Genomic DNA, 17,093 nt, shown 5'->3' with positions numbered 1-17,093 from the left:
TAAATGAGACATTGTAGATATTGTAGGATTTTGTTCAAAAGCTACAAGATCACAATTTTGTAGATATTGATTAATACATACACCATTTCGATCATATTCATTGATTCCAACTTGTTTATGTAAATCATATATCTAAACTAAATTTTAACTCAATAACTTTTAATATAATAACTATTCTAAATTCCGATTTATTTATATAAACCATAATTATTTTCCCTCACAAAAAATGTTTTAAAACAAATATTATTTAATTTGTAATTATGCGCCTTCGAATATATCCAGAAATATATATTATCAATGTCCTCCTAGCTTAAAATAAAAAAAAACTATTTTGTAAGTAAATTTTAAAAAGCTAGTTCAACAACATCTCACAACGGTTCAATGCCTCAAACACGAGAAAGCATCGACTCTTTTATGTCTTGGACAGAAGTTGACCACACAACTTTCCTTAATCAACTTGCATGTTTTTCCCAACCAGAGGTTCCAACCAGCCCATACCTGGGCATTATTTTATTCTCAATTCACAGTCATAAAATAAGGAAACGCTACCTACCTTTTATTCGTTGAACAACACATAAGGAAGCCAGTCATGATGGGGAAATTCAGAGCAACTTCCATGCTACCCATAACCTGGAGGACCAAGTTGCCCATTTCAACATGCATACACCAGCCTCCACAGCTTTGCAACACAAGCCACTTCATAAATTTGAGAGCATGCCAAAGATGATTTAAGACCCTTCAGTACATCGACCAATGAAAACATAGAATATTGCAGTACCTTAATGGTCTATGCTCTTTCGGGACTATAGATCAACAAATCACATATCCAACCACATAGGTTGATTTTTAAGAATATTCGGGAGACTATAACAAGTTCAAACAATTGACTTCTCAAATTCAGATCAAGATCAACCAGTAAGGTCCTGATAGAGCCCTGATCAGCCCCAATGCTACCTAATACTTCTGCACAGCTCCTGAGCACAACTGACAGCAACCGAGAAGATTCGCTGAAAATGACGTGGGTTCCTAACCTCCGCTGCAACAGAGCCATGACAGAAACACTAAAAACATTCAGTCCTTACAGCTTATCCTCATACTCTGAGAGGGCAGTGATATGCTCTTTGAGTCCCTTTCTCGTTCTGATATCAATCACAAGCTGACCAGCCTCTGAACAACAGTCCATTGGATCACCCCCAATCAAATCCCAGTGATCAAATACAGTCTGAGGAAAAGCCTGCCCACCAGTTGTAAGCCGAAGAGTATCTGCAAATTTAAAAGACTTTATAACTGGCAAATAGGCTTTAATGTTATACAGTGGAGTCCCAGGTCTCTGCAGCTCCTCAAACACATGACCTCTCCTTTGATTCAACACATTGTAAATTCCACCCAGAGCCTGCTCAGGTGCCTGAATCTCAACCAGATATACAGGCTCCAAAAGCCTCGGCTTGGCACTAAGCTGAGCAGCATAGAAAACCCTTCTTGCTGTGGGAATGAGCTGACCACCACCTCTGTGTATGGCATCCGAATGTAAGACTGCATCACACATCTCAAAGCAAATACCACGCATGTTCTCCTCTGCAAGAGCTCCTTCCCTGGATGCCCATTGGAATGCAGCAACCACGGAATCCTTAATCTCATTCAAGTACTGGACTGCCTTGCACATGTCCACCACCATGTTGGGTTCTGTTGTTTCAGGCCCAAAGCACCAGATCTTCTTCACCAACTCTCTGTCCCATCCAAATTCCTCAGAGAGGATTTTCCCTCGGGCCTTGACATCATCCTTCGGGCCAATGCGCCCCTCGTTAATTGCCTCTGCAAGACCTAATTCCAAAGGCCGTGCTTCAACATAAAGCCTATTGTGTTTACTTGGAGATTTGCTCATGACAACATGGTCTGATTTCTCCAGCACAGTCTCTCTGAATGAAACAATGGGATCAGACACAGAAATCTCTGCTCCCCCCATGAAATCCTCCTGCAAGTGCTTCAAGCATATCTCGATGTGAAGCTCTCCAGCTCCTGCAATTATATGTTCCCCTGATTCCTCCATTGTGCAGACAACCATGGGATCTGACTTGGCCAACCGCTTAAGGCCTTCAACGAGCTTTGGGAGGTCAGAGGCTACCTCACACTGGGCCTATGCTTCTCCCTCATTTGTGAGAGTAGCATTCTTAGTGATAAACTGAGCTAACCCAAGTATACCGACGGTGTTTCCACAGGGCACATCATCAACTGTTTCATGCTTCTTCCCCATCCATATGACTGTCCTCTGAATGCTCTTGACATACAGATCCTTCTTCTGTCCAGGGACGTAGTTGGGACCCATGATTCTCACCTTCATCCCCTTTGCCACTCTCCCAGCAAAGACTCTCCCAAAGGCAAAAAACTGGCCTTTGTCTGAGGCCGGAATCATCTTTGGCACATAGAGCATCAATGGCCCGTCGGGATCATACTGTCACAGTCCCTGATAGCTTTTGCATAGATGTCATCCAGAGGCCCTTCATACAAGTTCTCTACACGGTATCTCTGAGCGATTGCAGGAGAAGGCAGATGGAAAATCATCATCTCAAGTAGGGCACTACTTACAGGGAGCCAACTCTGCATGACCCGCTTCATCAGGGCCTTCCCAACGAGGTCCTTGTCCTCATTCTTCATACAAATCCCCAGTTTCTGCAACTTAGGCCATAGCTTATCATTGTCACCCTTCATGCAAATGCTGAGAATCTGCCTTATGGGCTCATATACAAACTGAACAATGCCTCTCTTGCAGGTGGGTAAGCCTGAATTCTTGCATGACCATCTTCTTGTATGAGTGTCAAAATAGTTTTCTCCCCATAGCCTCTCCATCATGATATCATCTTCATTTCATCGCACCCAAACTTCTTAGCATACATTTTCGCAAAGTTTGTCAATGTTAACGCCCACCCATGAAGGCCAGCTGAGAATGCAACAGTGCCTTTCTCTGGATAAACTTGAACATCCCCAAGCATAGCATCCTCGTAAGTAGCCATGACCACATTCACATTCTCAATAACCCTTGATAAGGTCTGATAAGCTTCCTCCCCATCAACTTGTAATTCAAGGAAGAGCCTATCAATCTTATTGAGAGTGAGAATGGGCTTAATCCTTTCCCCGAGAGCTTGGCGCAGAACTGTTTCGGTCTGGACACAGACTCCCTCAATGCAGTCTACCACAACTAATGCACCGTCCGTGATTCTGAGGGCTGCTATGACCTCTGATGAGAATTCAATGTGCCCTGGAGAATCACTCAAGTTTATCACTCATTTCCCATTCTTTGCCCTTTGAAGTTTTCAGACTCTTCTGTCATCTGATAATACAAGGACATCCCAGTTGACTTAATGGTGATTCCACGTTCAGCTTCATCTGCCCGAGTGTCAGTCATTCTAACATCCCCTGCAGTTTCTTGGGCTATGATACCAACTGCTGCCACCGAAGAATCTGTCAAAGTAGACTTCCCTGTAAATACCCATAGCAATTATCAGAATTAACAGATGTAATGATGAAATAAGTAAGCCTACGGGGCAGTTTAATTATATCATGTAAACAATGATATTCAAGATTCGGATTCCCGTGGATCAAGCCAACAAAAAAAATGACGAAGAGAGAACTATAATTTGATGCAACTAAGACTTAACATATACTCTAAAAGGGGATAAGCCGATTTTGATGTAATGAGAATTTAACATATACTCTTTGAGGGAGTGAGAATTGCAGTCCTTTCAGTACTCTCATCTTCTCTTTATATGTCACAAATGTGAGGATGCACTAGTATGTTATACAGGTTTTCTGAAACAGGAGAGGAGACAAATTAATGGCAGAAGCACGGAATGATACCATGGTCAACATGGGCAATCACAGACATGTTACGAATATTATGCTTCAAGTCCATAGTCCTTCTGAGCTCCTCAACTGTAAACTTCACCTGTAAATACACAATCACATATCTCTAAATTAATTCAGCAGGCTAGTCATCATTTGCATTGATTGGAGAAGTGTGCACAGGCAACAAGTTTATATTAAGCAGACTATTTATTTCTGCTAAATCTACCTTCCATAATTCTGGACAAACACTGTCAGTATTCAAAGAATCAATTTTTCCTTCAAAATATAAACATGAACTTCACATGGAATCGTTTAACAGAAAATAAACAGAGCAGTGATATTACCATCTTTGCTGATTTTTCTTATTCACCAAAAACTTGAAGCAGTCAAATAGTATATACAAGTACTACCTGAAATTCACCAATGCAGATGAAACATAGTGAGTCCAATATCCATGGAATCCACGAAAGTAAAAAATCGAAGTTAGATATATAAATTAAATGACCAACGTTGTTATATAACCAAGAAGCCCTACTCCTCTAGAGTTTGATCAAAGGAGACCACAGTTACCCACTAAGGTGGACAGAAAAGTTTCAACTAGGGATTGTTCCATACAACCACCTTAAAATAGACATATGTATGCAATCTAGATTGTAAAGAGGTTGGCTTAGACTTCTAAACCATTATGAACATGTGGATGTTACATTTCAAATCAAGCTTAACCAATGTTAAAATCAAAAATAAAAATCCAAATTTTGCCATACAAATCAGAACTTTATTGAGATGATGTTTACAGTAAACTGACTTTTTTTCTTGTGGTTAAAAAGAGGGAGAAACACTTCTCCTGCCCCATGGGAGATGTGCATTACTAAACTTGGAGGACCATTCAATTAACTAAACTGTTACATTCCATGGATTTCCATGGCAACAAAATTTATCTTGAACCTGCATCCGGCCACAATATTTACCCATATAAAGTCTCTGGTTGTGGTCAAAGAAAACACTCAACTATCCATGTTTGCATCTTAATAATAATTGACTAACTCCCTATTAGCACATAAAATTCCAAGAAGAAGTTCACTGTCCATAAAACGCAAATACAAATAAGAAACTAAGTCCTCAATAGATTAGATTTGAAAGCTTGCCTTGTTCCACTTGGATAAACTCCAAACCAGAGAATAATAGTTGAGGCTTAACTATAAAAGAAAAATACCAGAAAAACAGAAAATCAAGATGCCTAGCCTTGGCAAGAAGGCCAATAGCAGATGATCATATGGGTCCCCAAGCTGCAGAACCATATTTATATGATCAATTTTTAGCAATAGTCTGGCTTGCCCACCAAGCAGCCTTGGCCTTGATCAGGTTGCTTGCCTTGGCCACAAAGTCATCTTAACTAAGTCAATTCAAATCCAAAACAATATTTGCTGTATGATAATCTTCAATTGGCTCACAATGCCATAATCTCCTGCATTTACGTTGATTTTAATATATAATAAAATGTTGATTTGGTTTTTTTTTTTTTTCAGGAAGAAAAAGCGTGATATTATATTATATGAGAAATATAAAAAGTCATACATATATTCAGATTCTGTAGATGCCCCAATACAAAACCTGCCAGGAAAATGACAGATATGAAAACTAAAGCCAGCATAACCAGGAAAAAAAAACATATACAAAATCGCCCACCTTCAAGATATTCTTCATGTTTTTTTATCACAAGAAAGGAGGCTTCCGCAAGGAATATGATAGAAACTTCATCATGGAGAACAAAAAGCGAAAGAGTAAACCTGAAAGATTGCTTGCGAATAACTAGAGATCATGAAAAGAAAATTCCTGGATAGGAAAAAGATTCCCTTCAAAAGAAACCTGCAAGAACCAAAGACCCGGTGCTGAATGAAGACCCTCTTTTGACAGCAAATCAGCCTGCTGATTTAGATCCCTGCTGATATGATGAATGGAGCCACCTTCCAAGCTTCCCCAGTATAAACTGATCCTGTCCATCCATCCGACAAGGTGCGGCATGAAAATATGATTTTTTCCAGAGACGAAATCCACCACCACCTTAGAATCTCCAAAAACCGAGACATCCTGTATGTTTAGAAAGAGGCAAAGTTTTAGAAGGCCAGCTAGGGCCATCGCCTCAGCCTTACTGTTGGTGCCTTTCCCACCATTCCAGTGGGCGAAAAATTGATTGTTTTCATCTACCATAATAATAACTCCACATCCACAGGAACCTTGTTGTTCAGCTCCATCGAAGTACGCTCTTGGATAAAAAGAAGGATCCTTTGATAAATCTTTACAGTCGCTCTTGTTTTTCTTGAGAGACTTTTGCGGAAGAGCTTCATAAAGAGAAACAATATTGAGAAAAATATTCAGGAAAGGGGATTTACAGCGATTGAAAATAGAGTTGTTTCGCCACTTCCATATACTCCACAAAGTGATGATGAAGATTGTCCTCCATGATTCCTTTTGCTCACTGCACCAGAGGAGCGAATCAATAATAGAAGCGTGGATATTGTGCTGGACTCCATAATAATTCTCCAAGGCATGCCACAATTGTTGAGAACCTTTGCATTGCAGAAATAAATGGTCATTGATTTCCTCCTCAGACCTGCAAATGGGACATAGGCCGGGACCATGCCATCCCCTCTTCTTTAAGTTTTCCCAAGATAGGTTCTTATTGTGGAATGAGAGCCAAGCAAAGAAAATCATTTTGGGCAGGCAATCTGCCTTCCAAAAAATGCGAGGGAAGATGGGCTTGTGAGAGGGCTGCTTTAGACCAATCAAGTTCAGGTATACATCTTTGACGCTGACACTGTTCAGCCCTTTCGATATTTTCCAGGTGAGGTTGTCAGATTCTTCAGAGCGAAAAGATCCGCAGTTCCTTAGGCACGTCCTGATATGTTCCCATTGAAGGGCAATCGGACCAGGCATTTTTAGAGTTCTTGCATCTTTCCACAATGGAATAGATCCCTGCCATGCCGCAATCACACTGCCCCAAAAGAAGAGGCCCCTTCTATGAAAGAAGTTTAGTAAAGATATAGGCACATTGATCTCCTCGGCACCGCTTAAGAATTGATCTTTCTCGATAAGGATCTTGTTGCCAGATTGGAAGCGCCAAATTAAATTCTTCAAAAAATAATTTTCAATCTTACGAAAGTTGAGCCAAATTGGAGAACCATATGGGGCGTCGATCCTTCCCTCCCTGAACCAAAAATTTAGGTCCCTCCTGCCCAAATATTTCTTCTGAATAATGGAACTCCATGATCCTTCTCCATGAATCGCTCTCCACATTGACTTGCATAGGAGAGCCTTCCCGAAAGTGCACATGTCGAGCAGACCCCAGCCACCCATGCTCTTTGGCAGCGAGATACTGGACAGTTTTGAGAGGTGATATTTCGTTCTTCCCGCTTGACTGCCCCAAATAAAGTTCGTTGTGAGTTTATTCATAATTTGAATTATGCTCGCCGGGAGAAAATATAAATGAGCCCAATAAACCGCGAGCTGGTTCAATACTGATTGCGCCAAAGTCACTCTTCCCGCCAGTGTTAAACATCTGTATTCCCAAGCTGAGATCTTCCTGTAGTATCTGTCTGAGATCCAACTCCAATCTGCCTTTGAGTAGCCATTTGCTTTTAACTGAAAGCCCAAATATTTGATACCAAGACTGATATATTGCATTTTTATTCCAAAAAGATTAGCCAACCATGCAACTTCAACCGGATTGGAGTCATTGTGGAAAATAGTTGACTTCACATAGTTTATTTGCAATCCTGTAGCCATTTGAAATATTTTTAGGATTTCATAGAAGCATAGCCAGGTGAACCTGCAAATCATTCCGAAAAGGATAACATCATCTACAAATAAGTTGTGGGAGATAGAAATATTTCTGCAAATTTTTAGGGGGCGGCATCTATTTTCCTTGACAGCCTTGTTGATATGAAGGCTAAGCGAGTTCATGGCCAGGATAAACAGGAGCGGCGCAAGGGGGCATCCTTGGCGAATACCTCTAGCCGCACGGAAGAAAGAAGATGGGATCCCGTTTATGATGATCGCATAGTCCACCCTTTCAACGCAGGCCATAATCCAGTTGATCATGCTGGCTCTTAAACCGATCTTTGCGAGCAGGCACCTAGTGAAACCCCAGTCAAGGCAATCGTATGCCTTACAGAGATCAATCTTGAGGATAACCGCATCACTTTTTTTAGGATGAATAGCAAACAGACCTTCCTGTGTGCTTGCGACTGCGTCTAGGATATTTCTACCTTTTAGAAAGGCGTGTTGTTCCTTTGATAGATGTTTTGATAAGGTTCCTTTTATTCTTTCAGCTATGATCTTCGAAATGATTTTGAAGGAGATGTTACAAAGAGAGATCGGTCTAAAATCCTTGAAGGATTCCGCGTCGCCTTTTTTTGGGATGAGGGCTATGTTAGTGGAAGAGATTTTTTGATTGATGCAGCCTGACATCCTGGTTGCTTCCACCATCCTTAACAGGTCTGATTTTATAAGATCAAAAAAGTGAGAGAAAAATTCTATCGTCCAGCCATCAGGGCCCGGACACTTGTCCCTCTTGAAGGATTTTATTGTTCTCAACAACTCCTCCTCAGAAACCGGCTAAAAGATTTGGTCATTTAGATCATCATCAAACATCCGAGGGAACTCTTCAATGCCCCACAGAATGTCCTGAATATTGCATTCTTCGGACCTTTTGTACTGGTTCTCAAAGTATTTCACTGCCCCATTTGAAATGTCCTGTTGGGAATATAGAAAACCTCCTTTCCCATCGCTCATTTTCCATATAGAATTCTTTTTGCGTCTAGAGATGGTGAAATTATGAAAGAACTTTGAATTCCTGTCTCCTTCCTTCAACCAAATCGCTCTACTCTTTAACCTCCAGAAAGATTCTTCCTGTTCTAAAATTTTCACTTTTTTCTTTTGGAGCTCCTTTATCCGGCATCTTATTTTGAAAGGTAGCATGTGTGTGGCCATGGAATCCGCAACGCTATCCAATTCCAGTTGAACCTCCTGGAGCTCCTTTCTGTTCGCATGTCTTTTTTTGTACTGCCACTCCTTTACCATCTTTCGTATGGCCTCCATTTTGTCTCTGAAAGTCATTAGAAGAGGAATAGCTTCGGGAGATGACATCTCAGACCAGAATTTTGAAATGATTTCATTGACCTCTGGGTCTTCTAGACATGTCCTATTGAATTTAAAGGAGTAACCTTTTCTAAACCCCTTTACCCTCCATCCGAGCATAATTGGTCTGTGATCAGAGATGAAGACATTCTCAATTGTTGAGAAAGGCATGCCTAATTTGTCAATTAGGCTAGCATGCAGTATAAATCTGTCAATTCTCTTGTCAATATAAGCTTTCTCGGCCCTTCCATTTTCCCACGTCGGATGCAGCTTGGGAGGGAGAATGTCAACAAAGTTCCTACTGAGAAACTCGTTCTTAATTCTGTCGGCAATGGGATCCTTTTTCTTGTTTATGCCCCAGATTTCGTCCATGTTTAAGGTGAAATTAAGGTCACCTGCAATCAGTAAAAATTCAACATCAAATATTTCTGAAGCAAAAAGAGTTTCCCAGAAATATAGTATGTTCTTGTATGGTGCATATATTTCAGAATATTAATAGGGCATTTGTGGCCTCTGAGTTGAGCCGAGATGAGAATGCCCGCGAGACAGCTATATGTTTTGGCTTTTATCCAGCTAAGATCCCATAATACCGCCAAACCGCCTGAAAGGCCGTTTGCTTCCAAGGCGGAAATGTGCCAAAGGGGGAACATCTTTATGAAATAAGAAACTGTTACAGAAGAGGGATGCATGGTCTCTTGAATTAAAATAATTTTGGGGCTTGCTGACAGTAAAAAATTCTTTAAGGTCGCAAATTTTTGGTCTGCCCCCAGACCTCTGATATTCACTGATATGATGAAATTCATTGAGAAGGCTTTCCGGCCTTGCTTGCTCTAAGGGGCCTTTCCTCAGTCATATCGATGATGGGGATATCGATAAGAGATAAATTACTGATACCTCTACCTGCTCCATCACCCCTCCCCCTGAAATGTCTAGAGCCCCTGTTGGTTTTCCTCCTGACCGTAATATTACTAGTAGAATTGGGGCTTATCAGGGGAGATCTTCGGATTCCTGGCTTATGAATGGTGAGGGGCTCGAGCTCCAGATATTTCTTGCTTAAAAGGTAGTCCAGATCACTACCAATCGAGTTTTTGGGTGAAGAGGTAGGAGAATTAGCAGGGGTGGGCGAAACCAGTGGCTCATTCCCTATTCTAGGACGAAGTTTGTTCTTGTTTGGGGACGGGGATGAGGATTGAATAAGATGGATTTCCTTGCTGATATTTATTAAAGGCTGTGAAATTGAGGGAGGATTTGGGACAGGATGATCAAAGAGAGGCTCCAAAGGAGGGTTCTGCGGACAAGAGAGTTCATGTTCAGAGGCTGTCTCCAAGGGGGGCATCGAATGAGAGATTCTATACAGTGGGTCAGATTTAGAGAGCAGCGGAGGAGTTTGCTAGTGGTCTTCGGAAGACTGTTTACGCTGTAAAATCGGACCAAGGGGAGACTGACTTTTTGGAGATGTTGTTTTCTTCGAATCCGGGGAAGAGGGCATTGCCGCAAAATGAGGAAAACCATGGTGTTTTCGGCTTCTTGAAGGTTGCCACAGGCAATTCTTGATAAGATGGCCAGTGCGGTGGAAAGCTGAGCATCTGAAGGGGACTCCCCAGAAGTCCAGGCTCTGTCTGATTTTTTGCTCCCTCCAGAAAATGTCAATATGGACCGGAAAGTTGCCTCTGAACGCTTTGTCAATCAGAACCCAAGCTACTCTTTTATCTTTCTCACCTAAGCACCATGGATCTACGTACACACACCTCCCTATGGCATTTCCTATCTCTGCTAAAGTCTCCTTTGACCATAATTCCAGAGGCAAGCCGGGAAGCTTAACCCATATTAAGTTATTGGAAGGGATATTCGAGAGCAGGTTATAACCTAGATACCATCTGTGTAATGCCAAAAGGCTTCTTCCATAAACCCACTATTGCTTCGAGATGGTTTCCAAGTCACCTGTATTAAGAAAGTGAAAGCAATACCACTCCTTTAGTAATCTGGCCGCGGTAGGAACATATCCGATTAATGACTTCCATTGTTTCTCGAGCCAGCTTCTCATTTTTTGGTCATCCATCTCCGGGAAATGCCACCGGCCTAATAAAGCCTTTTCCTGAAGGCTTCCTATGCGATCTGCCAGATAAGCGCTATCAATCTTTATTGCAGCAGGAGGGGGAGTTGTTTTTGCAGGCTTCTGACATTTTCTTGAGTGGTATTTTTCATATGTTCTGCCTGGTGGTTCAGTCCCGATATTGTTGTTTCCTCGCGACGGTCTTATTTTATCAGATCCGCCCAAATCCTCTTGAGAGCCCGAGGGGCGGATTACCAAGGCATCCAGGGTGGGCTGCCAGTTGTTTGACAGCTTGGCGCTGTCGTGGAGGGACTCCGCCTGGATGGCTGCTTGTACCATGGCCTCTATGGTAGGGGTGTCTGACAGATAATCCATTCAAAAATACCACACCTAAACCTTATCTCGAGGGTACCTGATGAGATCCAAGAAGGATATATGTCAGACGCTAAAGGCAGAGAAGAACAGGTGTGGTCTTTATATGAGCCATAATTAAAATACTTCATAAAATTTTTTTTACTGTCAACTATAAGGAAAATATTTCAACATTCATATTAAATGACATAATTTTATATAATGTATTTTAAATTAAAAAATTTCTTATATTTCCACTTAATTAGGGAGGTGTAATCTATTTCATTTTTAATATAGAGTTGGATATATTAGATTTTAAAAATATCAATAACAAAGAAAATTTTAACAAGTTTATAAATTAAATATTTCAATACACATGTTAAGTAAAATAATTTTACATAAAACATATAGAGAGAAAGATTGAGAGGATTTTTGTTCCATTAATAGCTACTTTCTATTTCAATGTACGAAAGAGATTTGTAATTCTATTAATGCTTAATATGAATTTGATATGTAATATTTTAGAAAATTTTAATAATAAAAATAATTAAATATACGTTGATATGAAAAAAATGAGGGGACATGTTTTAATATTTTAATGTGAATTATAAATAAAATGTTTTAATGTCAACTACATATATATTATACCCACTTAGATCTATTTTAATTCTAGATCTACCAAGCCCTTAGAGGTCTCTTTGAAATGTAAACCTCTTTCAGAGTGGAAAGAGATTTGATCCCTCTCAACACTTAATAAATCCAAAATTAAAATGGATTTAAACTAGTATTATTCAATACACAATAAAAAGAAAACTAAATTACATTTCAAATTATTTTAAATTTTTAAATTAAATATTTTATTTAATAATTCTGTTTAATAAAAAAAAAATTTAATCACTTCTTTATAGTCAACTAATAAGAAAATTGAAAATATCAAATTTTAAAAATTAGAAAATATATTTATGTTTTAAAACATTATACAATGACCCACCAAAAAAACTAACATAATATTACCTCATCAAAGATTTAATAGAATTTCAAAACAAATAATAAATTATAAAGCTACCACTTGCGGGATAGGAGGATCGTATACATTAAAGTGAGAAATGGGCGGCGGATTTGAATATACCTAATATTCATCATACATAACTGCAATATAGGCTGCCTATGCGCAAATATAGTAATAAGATTGAGAGCAAATAATAAATTATAGAGGTATCAACCCCGGATCAGAGGGTCGTATACATTAAAGTCAGAAATCGCAGGGGATTTGCATAGAAAAGAAAGAAAAAAATAGGTCGATTTGTATTAAAAAAAAAAATAGAGCTGTCGCTCTGACGCATAGATTGTCGTTTTATTGGCTTTCCGGGCACGACCTTCAAACGAGATTCCCGCAAAAAGGACCCACTTATGGCCGATAGTTGAGTGCAAGGAATCCCGGGTCGCTTAAATATGGGAACCATCTTTCTTTTGGCGCTGCAGACCTGATAGAAGAAAGTTCGTTATGGATTTTCATTGGTTGCCTCAAACTCTTCCTCCGCCTCTGCCTGCAACATGGAGGGCAACGGCTGGATATGGGGCTCTCATTTCCTTCTTGTTATACTGGATATTGCAGCACAAGGGTGGAAGGAACGGAGGACGATTGCCTCCAGGACCCCATCCATGGCCAATCATCGGAAATCTCCACCAATTGAAGAAGCCTGTTCATCATGCTTTGAAAGACTTCGCTGACAAATACGGTCCCATCATGTTTCTCCGCTTGGGCTCTGTACCCACCGTCGTAGTTTCTTCTTCCGAGACAGCCAAACACTTTCTGAAAACTCAGGATTCCATATTTGCCAGCCGACCTGCAACTGCAGCTGGGAAGTACTTATCTTACAATTTCAAGGGTATTCTACTGTCTCCCTATGGAGATTATTGGAGGCAAGTGAGGAAGCTCTGCGTGTTGGAACTCTTTACCTCTAAGAGAATCGAGTCTTTCAAACATGTGCGAGAGGAAGAGGTGTCTGCGATTACCCGGTCCATTTGGGAGCAGAGCCAGAACGGCACAATTGCTGTGAATGTGAGTAAGGCCATCCTCACCCTCTCCTCCAATGTAATTTCGAGAATACTGTTCAGGAGGAAAGTTTCTGACGATGACTTGGGAGCTGATGGCAAAGGATTTAAGCACATGTTACTAGAGCTGTCAGCTACTGTAGGAGATGTCAACATTGGAGACTTCATTCCTTATTTGGACTGGATGGACTTGCAAGGCATCAAGCGGCGTATGGTGGAGATAAGCAAAACATACGATGCCTTCGCTGAGAAAATTATAGACGAACATCTTCATGTTCAGGCTGCCGCGCCCTCCAGCGACGGCCAGGCAGAGGCAGAGGCAGAGGCGGAGCATGTTAAAGATTTCGTGGATGTGTTGCTGCAGATGACAGCCAATAACAATCATATAAAGGGAGACACCAAAGCCAGACGGGAAACAGTTAAATCGATTATGTTTGTATGTAGCTAGGGACTTAGCCATTTTGTTTGTTTTTTTATATTGTAAATTTAGGAAATCTTGGAATTTGATGAATAAGAGCAAGTTCACATAATTCACATCCCTCTTTACTTCACTTCACTCTGCCCTGTCCTTCAAATTTCAAAATATTCACAGAATGTAGATGCAATTAAATTAAGTTCAGCAATTCAATATTACATTGAATTAAATAGACAACAAACGGTTTTCCCATTGGTTTGTACAGGACATACTCATCGCTGGAATGGAGACGTCGGCATCCACGTTAGAATGGGCAATGAGTGAGCTGCTCAGACATCCCCATGTCCTGAAAAAGTTGCAGGAAGAAATAGAATCCTGTGTCGGAAAACCTGACAATGTAAATGGATCCGATGTGGGAAGGATGAAGTTCCTCCAATGTGTTGTGAAAGAGACGCTGCGATTACATCCACCGGTGCCGCTAGCGATTCCCCATGAATCTGTAGAGACCGCGACGGTATGTGGATACAATATACCTAAAAAAACAGCAGTAATGGTGAATGTGTGGGCTATTGGAAGGGATCCCAATGTGTCGGGGGTGGATGCATTGGATTTCAAGCCGGAGAGATTCATGCATGAATTGGGTGAGCATGATAATGTTATGGATTTAGTGACAGGCCAATCAGATTTCAGGATGCTTCCCTTCTCAGCAGGGAGGAGAGGGTGCCCAGGGGCCACCATGGCTATTCCCATGATTGACCTTGCACTGGCTCAGCTGCTGCACTCTTTTGACTGGAGAGTAGATGGTGATCCATCAGAGCTGGATATGACAGAAGAAGGTGGGTCTTCTATATCAAGACATTTTCCACTCTTCGCTTATCCAAAGGTAAGGAAGGTCGGTCTTTGACAGTATGTATGTTGAGAAGTATCTGGTTGTGCTACCTAATTTGTATGGTTTTATTAATATATAGAATATGTCAAGATATTTGATAATGGATTGGAGTGATTTAGTAATTTGGGTAAGATTCAGTATCAATTTTTCAGGAATCAATCACTATAATATCAAGAACACCTACAAGTTATGAGAACGGTTGAGGTATTCTTCCAACCTTAAGGTATTCTTCCAACCCTATCAGAATGGATGACCATTTTCCTAATCACTCAGAGTATTCATTAAAAAAAAATATATCAAAATAATTAACAAGTCCGAAATATTGATTTATATTCCAGATTTGTAAATCCATATTTTTCATTTTGATTCACTGTTGAAAAAACCAATGTCTTTTATCAGTGCATGGCAAATGTTTTGGCCAAAGCTAAAAAGAAATTCAAACATAAAAATACGAGGAATTGAAAAGCAGAAAACACAATTTCGTAAAAACCAAAAATTCACAACCCATTTGGTGATGAAAATCCTGCAACAATGGTGATGAAAATCGTGCAACAAAAACAGCTTGAATCTATAATTTTCCCTGAAATCAATTTCTTTGCCTATTCAAAGATGATGGGTACCTCCTCCTGCAAGGCCAAGTTCACTGTAAACCCCGACCCGAGAATAGCATAAATTAATTTGTTTTTTATCACGACCTAAACTGCTCCGGTCTCCTCGCCTAAATCTATTTACATGGCTGTGATAAAATAAAAATAAAAATAAAAATAAAATTTACACTTATATATATAAAAGTATTTTCTTTAATTTTCAATTGTAACTGTTTTTTCAAGTTTGGATGGACGTCTATTATCAAAATTTTATGCAATAAATGTACATGGCATGTTCTAGCCTTTTTTTCAGAAGAAAAAGCTGCATATTATTTATATTATAAATAGAGAAAAAACATGTACATTTTGGAGAAATAGACAATATTTCCGGCCAAAAGAGAAAAATAGATGGAGCCATACATCTAACAGATTCATTGATATTTGTTTGATAGATCAAGTATGTAGACTGATAGAAAAATATGATTCTAATGCAGAGAGATAAAGAATAAAAAAAAACATATTACCTGGGCATATGACAGAAGTTTAGTGAACAGGATCATGAAACATACCAGGATAGATACGATTCTATATACCCTGCATGGAGAAAGGTTGAATAAAGTATGTGTAGGATTCTACAGTGATGCTCAGATGCCACACACCGCATTGTGTCTGCAAGCCTTTCTTTGATAGCTCGTTTGCCACCTCATTTTGTGAATGCTTAATATGTGAGATAGGGAAGAGTGAAGGCTTCCATAATGTTGAAATCCTGCGTAGCCATCCAGATAGATTGTCGTCTTTTATAGATTGTTTTCCGGTTACATGCTTTATGATGATTTTGGAGTCCCCGAAGATATGAATTGGGCCAGTATCCAAAAAAGAGCAGAAGATGAGGAGACCATGAAGAGCCATGGGCTCAGCTTTGTTGTTAGTCCCTAGGCCTCCGTTCTAGAAGATAGAATAATGCTGGTCCTTTGTAATGCTGATGAAAACCGTAGGCACATCGGCCATCTTTTGCAGCTCCATCAAAATGAGCCCGCAGGAAGATATGCTGAGGAAGGGCGTCTGCACTAGCATGAAACTTCAATTGCTGAGGGATATATGGGAGGATTGAGAGATAATAGGGGATAATTTTGTCGAATATGTGCTTGAATTCCTCCTTGCTATTTTGAAAAAGTTTTCTGTTTTGCCATTTCCAAACAAACCAGCAGACAATAAGTGGAATAGGCTGCCAGATGATTTTCTGGGCACCCCACCATTCGAAAGCATCCATAATGGAGGAATGAGATATGACAGTAAATCCAAAGTGTGAAGCCAGCTGCTTCCATAGGTTCTGTGTGAGGGGGCAGTTAAGAAAAATGTGCATGTTGTCTTTTGTCTCAAATAGACAGATTGAGCAGATAGTTGGGCCGTGCCAGTTCATTTTCTATAGATTTGACCATGTAAGGTTTTTATTATGAAATACTAGCCAAGAAAAAAGTATAATTTTTAATGGACATCCAAATTTCCAGAAAGTATTTGGAAATATTTTCCAGGAAAGCTCATGCTTATCTTCAATTAAGGAGAGATATATATCTCTGACCAAAACATTGGTCCTGCCTCTCTTATCCCGCCAGAAAATGTTGTCGTTCTCCTCTGTTCTGAATATCCCAGCAAGCTTCATATCCCAGATAGCCTTGTCCCATTGTGCAACCAATAAATCATTGAGACCTAGCTCCATAGCTGATTTCCATCTAGGAATTGCTCCCTGCCAATCTTGAATGACTTGTG

General features: G+C 40.1%; 1 protein-coding gene and 3 pseudogenes across 2 annotated transcripts; 1 reads left to right on the top strand and 3 right to left on the bottom strand.

The window, feature by feature from the left end:
- Positions 1 to 1,078: 1,078 nt before the first annotated feature.
- Positions 1,079 to 1,897, bottom strand: LOC149253168 (elongation factor 2 pseudogene; annotated as a pseudogene).
- A 530-nt stretch (positions 1,898 to 2,427) lies between these two features.
- LOC149253167 (elongation factor 2 pseudogene) lies at positions 2,428 to 2,844 on the bottom strand (annotated as a pseudogene).
- Positions 2,845 to 8,454: 5,610 nt separating this feature from the next.
- LOC149253166 (uncharacterized) lies at positions 8,455 to 9,665 on the bottom strand. Its single transcript, XM_089454396.1, has 2 exons — positions 9,488 to 9,665; positions 8,455 to 9,371 (listed from the first exon to the last, which is right to left on the bottom strand). Exons 1-2 carry the CDS (start codon positions 9,663 to 9,665, stop codon positions 8,455 to 8,457), a joined length of 1,095 nt encoding a protein of 364 aa, XP_089310522.1.
- Positions 9,666 to 12,878: 3,213 nt separating this feature from the next.
- Positions 12,879 to 14,754, top strand: LOC149253165 (cytochrome P450 750A1 pseudogene; annotated as a pseudogene). The gene is made up of 2 exons (XR_016265465.1): positions 12,879 to 13,871; positions 14,116 to 14,754. The product of XR_016265465.1 is annotated as a cytochrome P450 750A1 pseudogene (transcript).
- Positions 14,755 to 17,093: the final 2,339 nt, after the last annotated feature.

This window comes from Pinus tabuliformis, chromosome 7, assembly GCF_031772625.1.
Source record: "Pinus tabuliformis cultivar Carrire ecotype Pingquan chromosome 7, CPIR1, whole genome shotgun sequence".
Classification (NCBI taxonomy): Eukaryota; Viridiplantae; Streptophyta; class Pinopsida; order Pinales; family Pinaceae; genus Pinus; species Pinus tabuliformis.
The sequence above is the reverse complement of the archived record's forward strand: the minus strand, read 5'-3'. Positions and strand labels throughout refer to the sequence as shown.

Coding starts and splice junctions, on each gene's coding strand:
- LOC149253166 (XM_089454396.1), bottom strand. CDS start 9,665: ATGCATCCCTCTTCTGTAACAGTTTCTTATTTCATAAAGATGTTCCCC. Junction 9,372..9,487: donor CATCTCGGCTCAACTCAGAG/GCCACAAATGCC, acceptor TACTGATTGCAG/GTGACCTTAATTTCACCTTA.